Raw genomic sequence first — 18117 nt, 5'->3', positions numbered from 1 at the left:
GGCTTTTCCTCCCAGCTACATACACTTTAAGAATATATCATTAGATTTATAAAATTTACTTTGAGGACTATTATATATCAAAAATTTGAAAAATATCAAATCTTACTATAATTCACCAGAATCTGTACATCTGTTTGTCTGTACATCTGTTTGTCTGTACATCTGTACGTCTGTCCGCCTCTTTTCTCGGAGACTGGGGGTTGCGCGTTCCTCAAACTTGGTGGGTGGGTGCAGCTTGGTATGAGGAAGAACGAGTTTATATTGGTTAGTGGGTCAAGGTCACCCAAGGTCATCCAGGGGTCAAATTAGTAAAAACTGTTTTTCTCGGAGGCTGGGGGTCGCACATTCCTCAAACTTGACGGGTGGGTGCATCTTGACCCGGGACAGAACAAGTTTGTATTGGTTAGTGGGTCAAGGTCACCAGAGGTCATCTAGGGTCAAATTAGTAAAAACTGTCATATGGGCATGAAACTTGGTGGGTAGGTGCATCTTGACCTAGGACAGAACAAGTTTGTATTGATTAGTGGGTCAAGGTCACCCAGGGGTCATCTGAGGTCAAATTAGTAAAAACTGTTTTCCGCCTATTTTCTCGGAGACTAGGGGTCGCACGTTCTTCAAACTTGGTGGATGGGTGCATCTGGACCTCAGACAGAACAAGTTTGTTTCAGTTAGTGGGCCAAGATCACCCAAGGTCATCCAGGGGTCATCTCAGGTCAAATTAGTAAAAACTGTCATATGGGCATGAAACTTGGTGGGTACAGTCAACTTTTAGAGTCAAATTTTTGGACGGTCATTTTGGGGTCATCCGGGGTCATCCAGGAGTCATCTGAGGTCAAATTAGTAAAAAATGTCATATGGGCATGAAAGTTGGTGGGTACAGTCAACTTTTACAGTCAAATTTTTGGACGGTCATTTTGAGGTCATCCAAGGTCAAATTACTAAAAACTGTCGTATGGGCATGAAACGTGGTGGGTACAGTCAACATTTATACCCAAATTTTGGAAGATCATTTCGAGGTCACAAGGGGTCATCTGAGGTCAAATTAGTAAAAACTGTCCTATGGGCATAAAAGTTGGTGAGTACAGTCACCATCAGCCAGGTAATCGCGACAGCCGAGAACCGCCAAATACGGGTAACCGCCTAGTCTATATAATAATACTGGTAGTCTGTGACTCTGTGCCTCTGTCCCTCTGTGAGTCTGTCTGTCCGCCTATTTTCTCGGAGACTGGGGGTCGCACGTTCCTCAAACTTGGTGGGTGGGTGCAGCTTGACCCCACACAGAACAAGTTTGTATTGATTAGTGGGTCAAGGTCACCCGAGGTCATCCAGGGGTCAAATTAGTAAAAACTGTTTTTCTCAGAGACTGGGGGTCGCACGTTCCTCAAAATTGACAGGTGGATGCGTCTTGACCCGGGACAGAACAAGTTTGTATTGGTTAGTGGGTCAAGGTCACCAGAGGTCATCTAGAGGTCAAATTAGTAAAAACTGTCATATGGGCATGCAACTTGGTGGGTAGGTGCATCTTGACCTAAGACAGAACAAGTTTGTATTGGTTAATGGGTCAAGGTCACCCAGGGGTCATCTGAGGTCAAATTAGTAAAAACTGTTTTCCGCCTATTTTCTCGGAGACTAGGGGTCGCACGTTCCTCAAACTTGGTGATGAAACTTGGTGGGTACAGTCAACTTTTAGAGTCAAATTTTTTGACGGTCATTTTGGGGTCATCCAAGGTCAAATTACTAAAAACTGTCGTATGGGCATGAAACGTGGTGGGTACAGTCAACATTTAGAGCCAAATTTTGGAAGGTCATTTCGAGGTCACAAGGGGTCATCTGAGGTCAAATTAGTAAAAACTGTCCTATGGGCATAAAAATTGGTGGGTACAGTCACCATCAGCCAGGTAATCGCGACAGCCGAGAACCGCCAAATACGGGTAACCGCCTAGTCTTACTATAATTCACCAGATCTGTCCATCTGTTTGTTTGTCTGTCCGCCTCTTTTCTTGGAGACCGGGGGTCGCACGTTCCTCAAACTTGGTGGGTGGGTGCAGCTTGGTATGAGCAAGAACAAGTTTATATTTTTAAGGTCAAAGGTCAAGGCCGGGGTCAAGTTCAATTGAAGTCTAATTTCAAACACTTTAAATGGCAAATCTAGCCATGCCAATGTGTTGACCTTGGACTCTCAAACAAAAGTTTCCACGGTGACCTTTTCATCAGACCTACGGTTAAGAGGTCAAAGGTCAAGTAAGGTAAAAATTTCAAATTGCCCCTATAGAGCTCAAACATGGTGGGTGGGTGGACCTTGGACAAACAAATAAAAGTTTCCACTGTGACCTTTTCGTCAGACCTACGGTTAAGAGGTCATAGGTCAAAAAGGTAACAATTTCAAATTGCCCTATGAGGCTCAAACTTGGTGGGTGGGTGGACCTTGCACTAACAAATAAAAGTTTCCATGGTGACCTTTTCGTCAGACCTACGGTTAAGAGGTCATAGGTCAAGAAAGGTAAAAACCTCAAATTGCCCCTATAGAGCTCAAACTTGGTGGGTGGGTGGACCTTGGACTAACAAACAACAGTTTCCACGGTGACCTTTTTGTCAGACCTACGGTGAAGAGGTCATAGGTCAGAAAGAGCGAAAGTCAGGTCAAATTGCAAAAGCTGCAATTGACCTCATCTGTGAGGACAGTGATCCCAGCCAAAGGACACACCCTGATTTTGAGATCTGCAAAAGCCAATAACCATGACAGCCGAGAACCGCGAAATACGGGTAACCGCCTAGTTTTTATAATTTGTCATAAAATTATATCGTGATTTTCAAAAATGAAAATTATTTGATATCAGAAAGACATGCTTCAGATTCAGAATGCAATTCGACACGTCTGAGGTGCTCTCATGTTCCATAAAAAATACTGTCGCAACACTCGAAACGCTCATTCCAGATCCCTTAATCTTCCACACAGAGTGTGAATTTCAAATGAGGTTACCTGAATGGGTGACTCCATTTGAAATCTACACGCTCCCTACCCGCAGTGAGGGAGAAAAGATCATGTATTCCATAGGGGGTGTATGGATTTCAACCGGAATAGCCAACTAGCTGCTGTCCTCTTGACAATAGGTTAGTTTTGTGTAGGCTTACATTTAAAAGGATACACCAAACTATTTGGTTAAAGCAATAATAAGTAATTTGCATAAAGAATAGATTCCTATTTTAATGTTAGTTTTCACCGATCACATTGTTCCCTTTTGATTTTGCGTCAAACAAATGAGGTAAAACCAAAACGAAGAAAATTGCAATTTCATTCCAGCCTACAATGCGTGTATTAGCTCGCCGATTGTATTAGATGTATTATTCAGCGGAGCTTCACGCAGCTGGGACGTATAGATAAGACGTAAGACGAATAGCGATGTGCAGAGAGTTTATACCTCACTGATTTAATGATACATGTATATATGAGCTCACACGCACAAGATGCGTTAGCCAACATTCGATCCGTGAACTTGAAATCTCCGGATTTAATATAAGATCTTTGATTTTACTGTAATTAAAGCACTTCAGGCTTAGTTTTTCACATGTCATTTTAGTACACCACTGGGCATTACAATCATGCAATAAGTAGAAATTCAAGAAATATTAAGGGCGTTACTCTGGAGCAAATTACTTATTATGGCTTTAAGAATGCAAGTGCTATTACACTTGAGTGACACACTCCCCAGACCTCCCACCCACATGGTGTCATCTCCCCTTATATAGTCCCTTCTCCCGGTATACCCAGTTTTTGTTGCAGCATTTTAGTAGTTCTTTTAAAGTCATCTTCCATCGTCTGCATCTGTCTTACATCTTGAGTAAAAGCTTGCACCGAATCTTGCTCTTCTGTCACAAAAGTCATTCCATATGACCTTTGACCTTCTGATGACCCCACGTGGGGATCCAGTAAGCTGTAACCATCTTGATATGCCGTTTTCAAGCGTGAAGCTGCGGTTGATGATTGGACTTTAGCGGATTTAGCACGCGGTGGTTTAGTGTTTGGTTTCGCTGTGGTGCTGGAGAGTTTTGCAGAAATAGGTCGAGTGGTTTCATATTTGAGGGGACGGTCTCCTTTGATGACAACTGTAATGAAACAAGAAAATAGCAAAAATTATTTACACCATTTAAAAAAATAAATCTATAAAGCCAACTTAAGTTGATTGCAAGTTTCATGTCACATGCGTGTGTGACCTGTTTTATAAGCAGTATTAAAAAGTAATTTTGCAGAAGTAATTCATTAATTTTCCGTTTCATTTGTTCTCGCTTTAATGCATGCTGATTCCAAATTTGGTAATGAAAATGTACAATATTCTGAAATTTTTGAATTTTTAAAGAAAAATTGAAGCTTGTAGTCTGCAGTCGACACCCGTGTGGAGAGGGTTAAATAACGAATATTAACAAAGTAAATTGAATGAATGATAAATAATGGAAGTGTCTAATCAATTGATAAAATATATTTGATGGGGAAACTTAACATCAACTTTCATTTGCCTAACAGGCTGCGCAATAATGGTAAAATTAATGGTAAAAAAATTACCAGCACAACAAGAATTGCTTTTCCCTGTCGCTGTACCAGATATTGTTTGACCAACTCCCTTCCATCAAATATAAATACAGGTTGTATCAAAATGATTGGTACCCATCAATTTTGATGCCCCATGCCCTACTTACTCCCCTGGCCTCCAGTACGCTTATAAGGGTTCGTTGAATATCCACTGTACACAGACTTTCAACCATTCATGCAGTTCTCTATATATTAGTGTATTTATTTTTGTGTATTTTCTTTTATATATGAATTATGCTATGTAACAGGAATTTAAGGAAAGAACTCTGTGTTGGGACTTACAAGTCTTGTTTTTTTCCTGAATAACCATTTACTTGCTTGTATTAAATTGTTTGTATAATGGTAATTCAAATAATATTATTAGACACCCAGCTACATAACTTACTTGCACTTTTTGGTTGAGCTCTTTTAGCATCACTATGATGCAGATGTGCGCTTGTTGGTCGAGGTTTCTTGGGTTTATCTGAGACTACCTTGGAAGTATCGAATAGTCCAGGCTAAAAACAACCACACAGACAAACTAAGATTAACAACACTAGTGGTGGTGGTGAGGGTGGTGGTGGTGGCAGTGGCACCACCAATGACAACGACAAAGATGGTAATGAAAAATTAAAATTAAACTATATGGGATCCACATACATAAATGATGGAAAGTGAACAAATTCACTGACCATCCAGGATTTGAACCTAGGACCTTTGGATCACAGGACCGATGCTCTACCAATTGAGCTATTAAGACAGATGGTGAAGAGCAGGCAGTAATGTTATTAATTATATAGGCCTTCAGTTCAATACCCATCCTCTTTATCACTATAGAAAAATTATTTTATTTGTGTACATCGTGGCACATTCAACATGGAGGTTGTTACTCCTCGACTAATCATGCTAATACACGAGTGTACAACGCTACTCTACGCATCCATATATGCAAAATTATCTGCGTACAACAGCTTACTACGCAATGCCACCCAAAGAGTATGTTCCACGATGTACACAAATTAGATAATTTTTCTTTAGGAGCCATTTTTCTGTGAAAAATCTGTGACTGGATGAAAAATCTATGAAAAATCTGTGTTGGATCACAGATTTTTCATCGATCACAAATACTTGTCTCCTAGTGATATCATCTTCTCATCCAGGTTTTAGAAATCACTCCATAATCATACTCGAGACTGAGAAATAAAAGTTAACCTGTACGAAATTGATTATGAGAAAGGTTTTTAACACAAGACTGATTTTAACTGGAATAGTCTAATGCTTAAAACTAAATTTCTAAATGAAATCACCATCAATTAAAACTGTCCAGCTTCTAGGATTATGATGATTTTGACTTCAGATGCAATGAATTTGTTGTAAATTTCCAATCCAATTTTGACTTTCATTTCATTGTGCCCCTTCCCTGAAAAGGGATTGACTTAGGTGCCCGGGGGTGCTAATTATGTCTACTCACCTGTACATACTTGGCACTGCCAGATCCTCTCCTGTTTTGTGTTAAATTTGTCTGCAGAAAGTTTGAAAAAAAAGGCAGCTTTAGAAAATGATAATTTATTCAAGAAGTTAAGTGAAAGAATGCTGTATCGACAATAGCTGCCCCAATACACATTTGACATTTTCTGCATTCTATATTGTACACATCGTCAGCCTGCTACGCTAAATGCCTAAGTCATTTTTACATGTTTCTCATTTGCCATTTTGATTTTGTGAGTAATTGAAACCCATCATTCATCAAATTTCCAGCCGCATTTTTCATTAACTTGTGGAATACATCTCTTTTGATGTATTCCACAAGTTAATGAAAAATGCGGCTGGAAATTTGATTAATTATGGGTTTATTACTCATAAAATCAAAATGGCAAATGAGAAACATGTAAAAATGATTTGGGCATTTAGCGTAGCAGGCTAACGACATACAAAAAAATGACACTTGGCAGCTATAATTTGCAGATGAGGCCTTCCGGCACAGACTCCTCGATTTCATGGCTGACTCTACGGGAATTGAGCAGTGTATTTTACTAAGCTGGTAAACCAGTTAAACAAATAGTACTGCACCAATTGCACAGGTTGTTATGTTGGTTTAGTGATGACTGGAAAACACAAGCGTTACAAAAGCGACAGACACAACACCATTTTTCATGCGAACCATATTCAGGCTTCAAATGTGCCTGCGTGTAACAGTGCAGAATGTTGATGGGGGATTCATACCTTTTTCAGGATGTTCTTGTTTGGGAAATTCAGATAAATTTGGAATTACAATAAAAATTCTGAATTTATCTAAATTTCCCAAACAAGAACATCCTGATAAAGGTATGGATCCCCCATCAACATTCTGTACTGTTACATGCGTTTTTACATCCAGTTGTGCCACGATCACATGCTGAATGTACTACAATTATGTTTCAAATTTCACAAATAGGTCAAAATGTTCTTGATGGGTATAACATCCCCAAACATAAGATTCTAAGTTGCCAACCATGACATTGACTCTTGACTGACCGAGGGTACAGTGTTAGTGCAGTTAGTCTAATTGCTATGGCCTACCTGAAAATCATTTAATGTTGCACTAGCCATGTACTGTATCAAGTTGTTAGCTGCCATATCTTCATTGACATTTGCATGGGTAGTAGAGCCGTATGTAGATCGATGGATGGGAGAGGATTGCGGGCGGTTGCTTCCGGTTTTGAGATGCTTCACACCTTCACTCTTGAGAAACAAAAAAGCAAAATTAATAGAGAATATTAGTATGATATGAATAGTATCAACAACAGTATACCATTATGACGATAAAACATGATGTTGGTGATGATGATGATGATGTTGATGTTGTTGATGATAATGATGATGATGATGATGATGATGATGATGATGATGATGATGATGATGATGATGATGATGATGATAATGATGATGAAGATGATGATGATGATGATGATGATGATGATGAAGATGATGATGATGAAGATGATGATGATGATGATAATGATGATGTTGACAAAGATGATTATGAAGTTGCCAACGACAGTTATCAGTTTTCATCTGATGATGATGATGCTATTATTTTGAAATTAAATCTAATACTGGAACTAAAATTTTGCTACTCATTGCTATATTGCTTCCGAAACCATCAGACTTCATCAGGCATCTGATTGATGATGGTGTGATATCAGTAGCAATGTGAATTGCAAAGTTTTAGTTCCAGTATTAGATTCTGTGTGGCCCATGTTACACCAACATTCCCGAAAATTCAACTTCATCTTGGGCTAAACAAGTGTAAATTCCAAATGTTTACGAGCTATGTGTGCCCATAATCTCAAATAAATAAGCCCTTTTTTTGAAGCAGAAAAACTTTACAGTGTCTCTGAAACAAATACCAGGTATATGAAGCCAGCGATAATACTGGGATAAAAATTCATGATGCACACCTGGAAAATGTATTATTTTGCCCCCTCCCCCACCAAGAAAGCTGGCTACGCCCCTGAACAACAACGTTTGCAATAAATGGCAAGAAGTCATGGTTGGTGGATAATTGGGCTTTTCCAGTTAAAATCCATACACCCCCTATGGAAGACATGACCTTGATCTCCCTCACTGGGGGTGCAGATTTCAAATAGAGTCACCTATTCAAGTAACCCCTTTTGAAGTTACATGTACACCCTCTGTGTGGAAGATTAAGGTCATGTCTGCCATAGGGGGTACATGGATTTCAATTGGAATTAATAAACCCAATTATTTGAATGGGTACACTTCTAGTACTACAGTCTGCATCATAATGATTGATACCCACCAGTTTTTGGTGTTTATTGACAAGCCTGCTTGTCCAATATGCTACATTGGATCCTCTTAAGGGGGTACTACACCCCTGCCTATTTTTTTGCCTATTTTTGCATTTTTCTCAAAAATTATAGCACATTGGGGAAAAGTAAGATATGTATATTATAGGGGCAAGGACTACAACTACTGCACTGAAAATTTTATTTCAGTACAGACAACAGTTGTGGAGTTACAGTCAAAAATGAGGGAAAACCAATATTTGATCAATAAATCAATAACTACTTGCTTTGAGTTGCTGAATATTCATATTTCATATTATAATATACATATCTTACTTGTCACCAATGTGCTATAATTTTTGAGAAAAATGTAAAAATAGGCACAAAATTGGCCAGGGGTCTCTAAATCTCCCAATATTTATATTTTCATGACCATTTATAACATTCATCTATAAATAAGGTAGCTCCTATGCTGCATTTTGATGTGGTAGTCTTGTGCATAATCACTGGAATTCTAAATATTTAAACTCAATCCTCTTCAACCCTATCAGGAACTGAACGTTGTATTTTTCCGTTTCCTTCAATACTTACCTGTTGATCCAAATATGGATTATTTTTCTTGAGTGTTGCCAGCCTGTTGCCAGCAGCTCTCCTTAGCATATCCCTATGGGAGCTGAGTTGTTCATCTAAATAATCTTGACGTCTTTGTAGCCTTGATCTGGCTTTGGCTAAGGCCTGGTGCTCTAGTTGTTTGTAATGTCTGTTTAGAAGTCCTATTGATAACATGGCCCAATGATGTACAGCTGAAGTCTGTGCATAGATATATAAAAAATACAATCAATCAATCAATCAATCAATTAATCATACAATTAATCATCAACCAATGTTTATCAATCAGCCAATTAATCACTGTCATTCGCAAACAATTAGTCTATTAATATCAATTACTTCATCAATCAATCAATCAATCAATCAATCAATCAATCAATCAATTTAATGTTGACCAAGCAATCAATCATCAGTCTCATCTTATTTGCAATCAATGGGCTTTGCCATTTGAATTCCACCCCCCTGTGGAAGATAAACGGAATTAGCACATATTAAGCAATACTATTTGAAACTCGATCCCCCTCCCTCTCTGGAAGATTCAGGTTGAATCTCCCTGTGGAAGATAATACCAAAAGCTTCCACAGGGGGAGTGTGGACTTTATATGGATTAGTCCAATTAACGAATCTAATCAATACCAGTTAATTTATCACTCAATACCACATAACAAACAAATCTACAGCTCAATCAATCATTAATCACTAAATCCATTAAATTAATGAACCAAAAAATTCATCAAACAAATGGCAAATTTGCAATCAATTAATGAATCTATATATCCATTCCAATCAATGTAACATGAAATAATCTGTGCTTCAATCAATCAATCAATCCTCAGTGTCTCGTACCTTATATGTTGCTGTTGCCTCATCACTCTCAGATTCTTCTCTGAACTTTGGTGGTGCAACTCCTAAAGACATAAAACCAAGATGAAGGTCATCAATTATGTTATAATATTGTATTTTATAATGTTTCTATAATATTGTACTTTTTATCTCGATATATTTTTTTAAACTTTATGCTGGCACATTGTATATCTTCCTGTGTTTTTTATTTGATGTACAGCGCATCGAAACTTCAGTCTTATGCGCTTTATAAATGAAATTTATGTTATGTTATGTTATGTTAAATGTCTGCTTTAATTATACCATATTGAGTAATTAATCATTCATACACACTCTTATACATACACTCATTATCGCAGCTATTGAGATACAAATCGCTGGTGCTAATTCACTTACTCACTCCTTCACTCACTCCTTCAAAGCCACTCTCATAACTCAATGATCTCACTCGTCCGTTCACCATATACCCAAGCACTCAATCCTTATAAAACTAGATATTTCTTACCAACAATATTTGCAACATGCATTGGACTTGCTGCATGTACTGTAGTGTGCACTCATTTGTATATCCTCATAGTTGCATCAGACTCCTCACAGATTTATTCATTTACTTACTCACTCCTAATTCACTCACTCCTTATAACTCAATGATCTCACTCATCCACTCACCATTATACCCATGTACTCAATCCTTATAAAACTATCACACCACAGACCCTATAATTACACAAATCATTATTTTAAATATAAGTTATCTGGTAGATATTTCTTACCAACAATATTTGCAACATGCATTGCTGCTGCCTGGTCTCCCATCCATGCCCTAAAATAAGCAAGAAAAGGAGCAGTTTAAATGAAGACCTACCCCAATCACGATTCCAGACAGCACTGTTTTGGGGGGGATTACACACAAATTTGCGCATCATGCATTTTTGGTGGGTATGCTCCCCCAGAATTTTAAGGTGGTGGGTCTTTGCTTGGGAGCTGACATTGTACCAGTAAAAGGGGGCCTTTTGGAACTGTGAACTGCTAAAACAGGGTGTTTTGCAAACATTCAAAATCAAGGGTATTTCATTGCTTTTTGGTTGAAAATCACCTGAACAAAATGTGAGGAATGAGGAATCTTTAACTTAAAAAATTAGGGTCTTTTGGAGCTCTATTTTTGTAAAATTAAGGGGGGGGGGGGGAGTTTCTGGGGTAGCATACCCATATGGTCATTTAAAGAGCCCCTCCCCCCCCCCCAGTTATAAATACTGTTGAATATAATTCACGCTTTGCATTTTCATTTTAAAGCTTGAGGGTACAGAGACTCAAACTTGCTGCATACATGCATCGTATGTGATGTTTGCACAGTATTTTTAGTGGAACCTGAGAGCACATCAGACACACCAAATATGAGGAATGCATGTCGTTCTGGTATCAAGTAATTTTGATTTCATTAAATTTGTGATATAATACAAATTTTATGGCAAATTATTGAAATTTTGATAATAACAGTTAACTTATAAATCTAATGATATGTACCGGTATTTAAAGTGTATTTAGCTGGGAAGAAAAGCCTGCCATCATTTGAAAAGGTGTCATATTGCAGATATACCGTATACATTTTGTTTCCCAAAAGACCAACAATTTTTAGGTCTTTGGCGAGTGAAAGTCGATTCCGAGTTTATCGTCCCCCGCCCGCGTCACTTTTTGGTAACCAAAAACACCCGCGTCAAATTTTCAAAAATGCCAAAATAATTCATTATTTTCAAAGTATCAGTGTTTTCACCAGTTTTAGCAATTGGAAACATATATTTTTGTTTGTAAAACCATAAATTCATAACTTGGAAGCAAAAGCGAGGCCCTTTTCTAACTTTTCCAGTCCCTACCCATATAAAAACATGTTTATAAATAACATGTATGAGTGTGGCTTTAAATCAACACGCATTTTAGGTCAATAATGAAATCTGATGAAATAATGAAAAATGAAAAATGAAAAAGTCACCTCACCAACCTGGGAAAAAAAAGGGACGATAAACTCGGAATTAACTTTCATTGGCCTTTTGGGAAAATTTTAGGTCCCACAAAAATACTGTGCAAACGTAATTGCTATCCAATCCCTTAATCAATAAATTTATACTTTATCGGTACTATGAAATGCCAGGAGGGTACTCAAGTTTGGTTTTGGTAGGGGTGTGCCGCTGAGAATTTGAAAGTGGACCCAAATACCAATTTGTCAAGAAATTTGGACCCATCGATATAACATAAGTCAAAATTGCAGCCAAATTTAACCCAAAATGTCTTAGTTTTTACAAATTTCCCCCCAAATTTTGGTGAAATTTCAAAAGTTTTTAAGAAGATTGAGGCAAAATTGGGCTATGAGGGTGAATTTCAAATGACTCCATTTGAAATCTACACTCCCTGTGTGGGAGATTAAGGTCATGTCGCCATAGGGGTAGATGGATTTCAACTGGAAAACTTCAACGTACCTTTTCACCAACATTACCAGACAGTTGAGTTGGTCTTGTACTCGTTGCGTTTCTGCCTTGCTCTCAAGAACCTCTACACGCATTCTTGAGATTGCTTCCCGAAAGGCTTTGTTATCCATGTTGGCACTAGATGCTCTTGCATGTCGATTCATTGTTGACGGATTACTTGGACTATATAGAAAAGAAAAGTAAATTAAAGGCCTATTCAGTGATTTGCTCATCCTGGCGATCGTAAAAATCATCAAAATTCAGATTTAATTTGGTACCTTTGTCATCATCATAGATGAGGTAACATAGCCTGTTATTGGTTCAGCCAAAAGCCATGTATTTGACAAAATAAGACATTTTATGTAATTTGTACCGGTACTGGTACATGTACAGGGGGGCCACTCAAGTATGATAGTGTACACATGCGTGACCATATTTTCTTTAAACACCACCTAAACGAGTTTTACCCTACCAGCAAATTAATATAAAATATACCCCCTAATGTGTTTTTTGGCTAGTAAAAATGAAAAAAATGTACCCTTTTTTTGGCCTTTACCAAAAATTTGAAAAGATACCCTAGAAGTTGTTCAGTAAAACTACCCTTAACAGGGCTGTCAACTCTCACGCATTGGGCGTGAGTCTCACGCATTGGGTCACTTTCTCACGGGCTCACACCAAGGTAGTATAATCTCACGCCTAGGTAGTAATAAATCTCACGCAAAAAGCTGGAAAATGAGTAAAATCTCACACATCGTCATATATAATTTGTTGTTCCTACCCTGGAAAATGAGTAAAATCTCACGCATCGTCATTTTTATAATTTGTTGTACTAAAATACCACGCAAAAGACTAAGCCTGAAGTGCTTTAATAACAGTAAAATTTAACTTTTTATATTAAAACCGGGTCAAGTTCATTGATCGACTGCTTGTTAACATCTCCCGCGGATGTCAGCTTTATTAAATATGTGTACACACGTCGAGCGCGATGCTACGTGCAGTATTACATGTTACGATCGGCAAGCGTAGTACACGCATGTAGGCGCTGGAATGAAATTTAGCAATTTTCTTTGTTATACATGTACCTCATTTGTTTGGCTCGAAATTAAAAGGGGATAATGTGATCAGTGAAAACAAACATTTAAATAGGAATCTATTCTTTATGCAAATCAGCGAATCACACACTATTGCTTTAATCTATACATTACTGAGATGCTTCAAACAAGGCTGATTTTTCAAATAGACAAACAAAAGACCATTTTTGTTCACATTTCATAGTGAATTGGGCGGAAAAACATTAATTTCGTGGGGAAAATGAAATTGCATGGAGAACGTAGTCCCAGTAACTGAGAACGTGACGACATTTACATTTACATTGGGTATTATCTGCTGGACGGTACCAGCTCATTTAAACGTCCAAATGATCATGTCTAAGTTCGATCTTCCTAGTTTATAGGAAACAGGAAATTTCATGGCGCGTCGCGCTATTTCGCGCCGCGAAAATTGCTGGACCCTGGCCTGGTGATAGCCACTGATCTCTACCACTGTTCGTCTGGCTTCACCTGAAGTGTTGAGCAGTATTGCTACAGATACAGATACCACGTACCAGTGCCGTGGTGATAGCCCTAGAAATCTGGCCATTCTCTTTTTACTTTTTTGCCACAGGTCATGCCTGCATCCATGGCCTGTCTTGCTCGAGAACTCTAGCTTCGAATTTGCACACGATAGTTACCCATTCGATGCTAGAGTACTTTACTATGGTTTTTCGATCGGACAGCGGTGCAATTTTTTTTTACACGGAGGTTATTTATTCTGTAAATGTTGAAATTTGAATGAAAGTTATTTCGATGAATCAACTGTATCTTTTGAGCAAGATTTGCGTATTTTGGACAGTCTAAAATTTTGCTGAAGTGTAATTTTAGCAACATTTTTGATGCAATCGCCTGTCGTGATCGGCTGTGTTTACTTCTGACCTTCCATTGCTTTACACGGTGTCATGCTTCAGCGAATCCGACTAGATTTTGAATGCAAAGGTCTCTAGCCTAGAATGAGAAGCTATCGGTGAGCAAATTCTTGGCTAGAGTTCTCGAGCAAGGCCTGTCTCGATCTGACTCTGTGCATGTGTGACACTGTCTGTCAGTCAGTGTTTGTTCGAAAATTTCTAACTTTCGTATGAACAACCGATAGCTTGTGATACGTAAGTTAGAACGTGGAAGTATACGTGCTCATGTAACGTACCTTGTTTGGCACATGTACACGGTTGCCATCCAGGGCCCAATATCATGCATATGAATAAAAACTTCTTCCTCAAGTTAATTATTGTCTCAAAAATATGAGGATATTGTTATTGAAATATTAGTGACACATGTGCTATATTCCTTCATCAATTCACCTTGACGTTACTCACGAAAAACGTCATTCTGTGTCAATTTTTCTCGAGTGATCGCCACACATCACACAGTCCCCATTGTAAATAGGTGATCAACACGTGTAGTGCTGGGCTCACATGTTCAAGAACCGGAAGGGTACCGGGGAAGGGTATCACCATCAGTTTGCAATGACAAGCCAACCTTTGCAAATCGGGAGATGGATTGATTTGCCCAGCACTGGATTTTCTCAAATCTTTAATCACCGGCGCAGTTGGCAGTTGTCAAAACAACTATGATCAAGCAAGGTTGCCGAATTAAACGGACTCATTATATGGTCGGAATTTATACTTCAGCGCCTGTGTTTCCGGTTAAAAGTAAGCATACACTTCAGCTAAGATACATAAATGTTAGCCAAGCTAAATTGAAGCCAAATTGGACAATCTAAACAATTGTTTTGATGCGTTGTAAACTGAAGACGCTACGCCGACTGGCCGTGGTATACCAGCAATCTCTATCTTCTATCCACACATTAACCATCATGTCGTCGTGGATAGTAGATAGATTTCTCGATCAAGTCAGTGTCAGTGTGACAGTGACAGTCACAGTTAGTCCGAATATTTCAGACCCAGAACAAAATATTAATTTCTGACATGATTGTGTTCTGGGTCTGAACTGTTTCCATATGAAATCTTGATGGCAAATTGGACAATAGAAGCACATGGTCATGGTTCTATGACGTGACAGCTTTTTAATCCCTATTCATGTTACGTGAATCACGCTTTTGTGGACCACCCTTCTGATACTTGAGTGTTTGGCAAAAAAATTGGACAAGCGGCACGGTCTTTTGTCTACCTCTCTTGTAAACAAACCAGGAGGTCGAAATCGTCCTCGCCTAATACGAAAGTCAGCGTAACGGCACTACTAATACTGAGTACTAAGACTAACAGGGTCAGGGTATACCCACTCACATGATGCTCACAGTATGATTATTTTATACTTTTAAAGTAGACAGTTCTGATGCCCACTTGAATCACACGCGCCCGTTTAGTAAAAGTTTAATATTTAAATACCTTTCAGAGTGTTAACTGGGAATAGTAGTTGTTTCCTCTTTGCATGAATTCCAACTAAGTTTACCATCACTGATCATTTTGCAGTATGAATTTCACGACGCATCGTCGAATTCAACAGTCTTGCAGCTGTAGCTATGGACGCTCCTAGAATCATTCCACCAGTCCTTGTTGTCATACGGAGGACTCCCAAACGAGCAACCGGCATTGTACTTTTTTAGCCTCATGAGAGGATACATGAGACTTAGGCTATAGCAACCCTCGCTTGCCCAGGTGGTGGTCGACATGATAATCAGAGACGGCAAATAATTAAGCATATTTAAATTATTATGTTTAAAAAAAATGATATTGGGGTCATGGTACAATTGCTGAATAAGGTCAGGGCCGGATTTACCATAGGGCCAGATGGGCCCGGGCCCAGGGCCCCCAAATTTTAGCCGAAAAACACCATGTTTTTTACCAAAATAGGTACAAAAAAACTTGAGCACTGGCCCATTATCACTGATTATATAGCAAATTTCAGCTTCAATTTGGGTAAAATAGTCTTATATTGAAATTTTTAGCGCGCTTCGCGCGCAATTATACTAGTAAAATCTAAACACTTGGCAACTTGAGAGCACATGTCTTCTTCACGACACGTTTGGGGCCTCCAAATTTTGGCCTGGCCCAGGGCCCCCAAAAAGGTAAATCCGGCCCTGAATAAGGTGCAACTATAGGCTAACCTTGCCTTCTGAACTGAAAATGACACTGACGTATTCAGTCCATTAGAAGTATTACAGACACTGACGCATTCCACCACTGACATATTATCAATGCTATTGCCAACTGACGTATTCGCCTACTAGGCCTATATGGTATTATCGTATGACAATGACGCATTCGCCTACTATGTGGTATTATCGCATTGACACTGACGTCATGATTCGCCTAAACTATTGGATATTATCGCATTGTCACTGAAGCATTCACCCACTATGTGGTAATATCGCATTAACACTGACGTATTCGCCTACAAGAAAATGTGATATTTTCGCATTGACACTGACGCATTCGCCTACTTTGTGGATTATCGCATTGTACTTGACACTGACGCATAAGTTCGCACACTTTGTGGTATTATTGCATTGCTATTGACGCATTCGCCCACTATGTGGTATTATCGCATTGACACTGACGTATTCGCCTAAACTATGTGGTATTATCGCATTGACACTGACGCATTCGCCCACTATGTGGTATTATCGCATTGACACTGACGTTTTCGTATAATGACACTGTCGTATTTTAAGTCGCTTGACGTATTTTATTTGTTTATACCTCATTATTTTTAAGTCACATTGAAAGTGACGCGTATCCGCTTAGACATAATTATTATCAATCCCATTGACACTGATGTAGGCCTATTCAGCAAAATATAGCTATTATCTCTCTAGTTTATCATGCATGATTTTAAACAAAACATGGGCCTAGTGTTCATCATGTTTTTTTTTTCGATCAGGTGCCTATTAATTAGCTGGTACCAGATTCTTACAAAATATTTGAAATAATATCAAATCATGTTATGTTAAATGTAGGCCTATTCATAACTACCCTAACACAGAGTGTGTTGCATACATGTAGGATGTAGTTCACCCACCTCTTACCCAGCATAAAGGCGCAGGATTGGTCATTCCACAAATAGCCTTCAATTGCAAGAAAGTGTTCAATTTGTATAAATAACACAATTGCACAAATAGCCAGTTGCTTTTTTAAAAGCAACTGGCTATTTGTGCAATTTGTGCTATTTATACAAATTGCATAAATAGCCACAGATAGTTGCAATTTCTGCAATCTATGTCGGACAAATTGCATAAATAGCGACAGGTGTTGCAATTTGTGGAATTTATGTCAGTTAATTGCACAAATAGCCTACAGTTGCAGGAAAGTGTGCAATTTGTACAAATAGCACAAATAGCAACGTATGTAAGCAATTTGTACAAATTGCATAAATAGCCACAGGTGTTGCAATTTGTGCCATTTATGCCACACAGTGTCTTCGACCCTATATCTTCATGGCAGGAATCGCCATGGTAGGTTAAATCCACAGCCACGATTAGCCATTTGGTTCAAACCTTTAAAGCTCTTTTAAACTAATAATTAGTCGAGGGACATAACTAAGGCTACTCACAATAGCCGGGTAATCGATCTTGGTTGTGCGTGATTAAGCTTGTATACCCCATTGAGGTCAATGGTCATCGACTTTTATACTGCCTACAGTGAGTGCAGCTGTACTACACGCTGCACGCTGTAGTCCATAACAGGACCAACGCAATATAAAATGGTCAAATTTTGAGTTCAAAGCGCACGGCCAATTTTCAAAGCGCATTCTAGCGACTATCATATCTGTTCAACACGTATTTCCAAGTTTATGAGACCAAATCT

The 18117-nt window shown here is 38.6% G+C and overlaps 1 protein-coding gene across 1 annotated transcript; it reads right to left on the bottom strand.

Moving 5' to 3' along the window:
• Positions 1-2858: 2858 nt before the first annotated feature.
• LOC140146808 (uncharacterized) lies at positions 2859-16171 on the bottom strand. Its single transcript, XM_072168688.1, has 9 exons — positions 15700-16171; positions 12276-12446; positions 10578-10627; positions 9808-9869; positions 8944-9162; positions 7124-7285; positions 6036-6086; positions 4971-5082; positions 2859-4104 (listed from the first exon to the last, which is right to left on the bottom strand). The coding sequence occupies exons 2-9, from the start codon at positions 12425-12427 to the stop codon at positions 3740-3742; spliced, it is 1173 nt and encodes a 390-aa protein (XP_072024789.1). The 5' UTR covers positions 12428-12446; positions 15700-16171; the 3' UTR covers positions 2859-3739.
• Between the last annotated feature and the right edge of the window lie 1946 nt (positions 16172-18117).

The sequence above is a fragment of the Amphiura filiformis genome, chromosome 2 (genome assembly GCF_039555335.1).
Source record: "Amphiura filiformis chromosome 2, Afil_fr2py, whole genome shotgun sequence".
Taxonomy (NCBI): domain Eukaryota; kingdom Metazoa; phylum Echinodermata; class Ophiuroidea; order Amphilepidida; family Amphiuridae; genus Amphiura; species Amphiura filiformis.
Note: the sequence above shows the minus strand (reverse complement) of the source record. Positions and strands in the feature narration are given on the sequence as shown.

Coding starts and splice junctions, on each gene's coding strand:
- LOC140146808 (XM_072168688.1), bottom strand. CDS start 12,427: ATGAATCGACATGCAAGAGCATCTAGTGCCAACATGGATAACAAAGCC. Junction 10,628..12,275: donor CTGGTAATGTTGGTGAAAAG/GTACGTTGAAGT, acceptor TGCTTATTTTAG/GGCATGGATGGGAGACCAGG. Junction 7,286..8,943: donor ATCCATATTTGGATCAACAG/GTAAGTATTGAA, acceptor TTGTTTCTCAAG/AGTGAAGGTGTGAAGCATCT.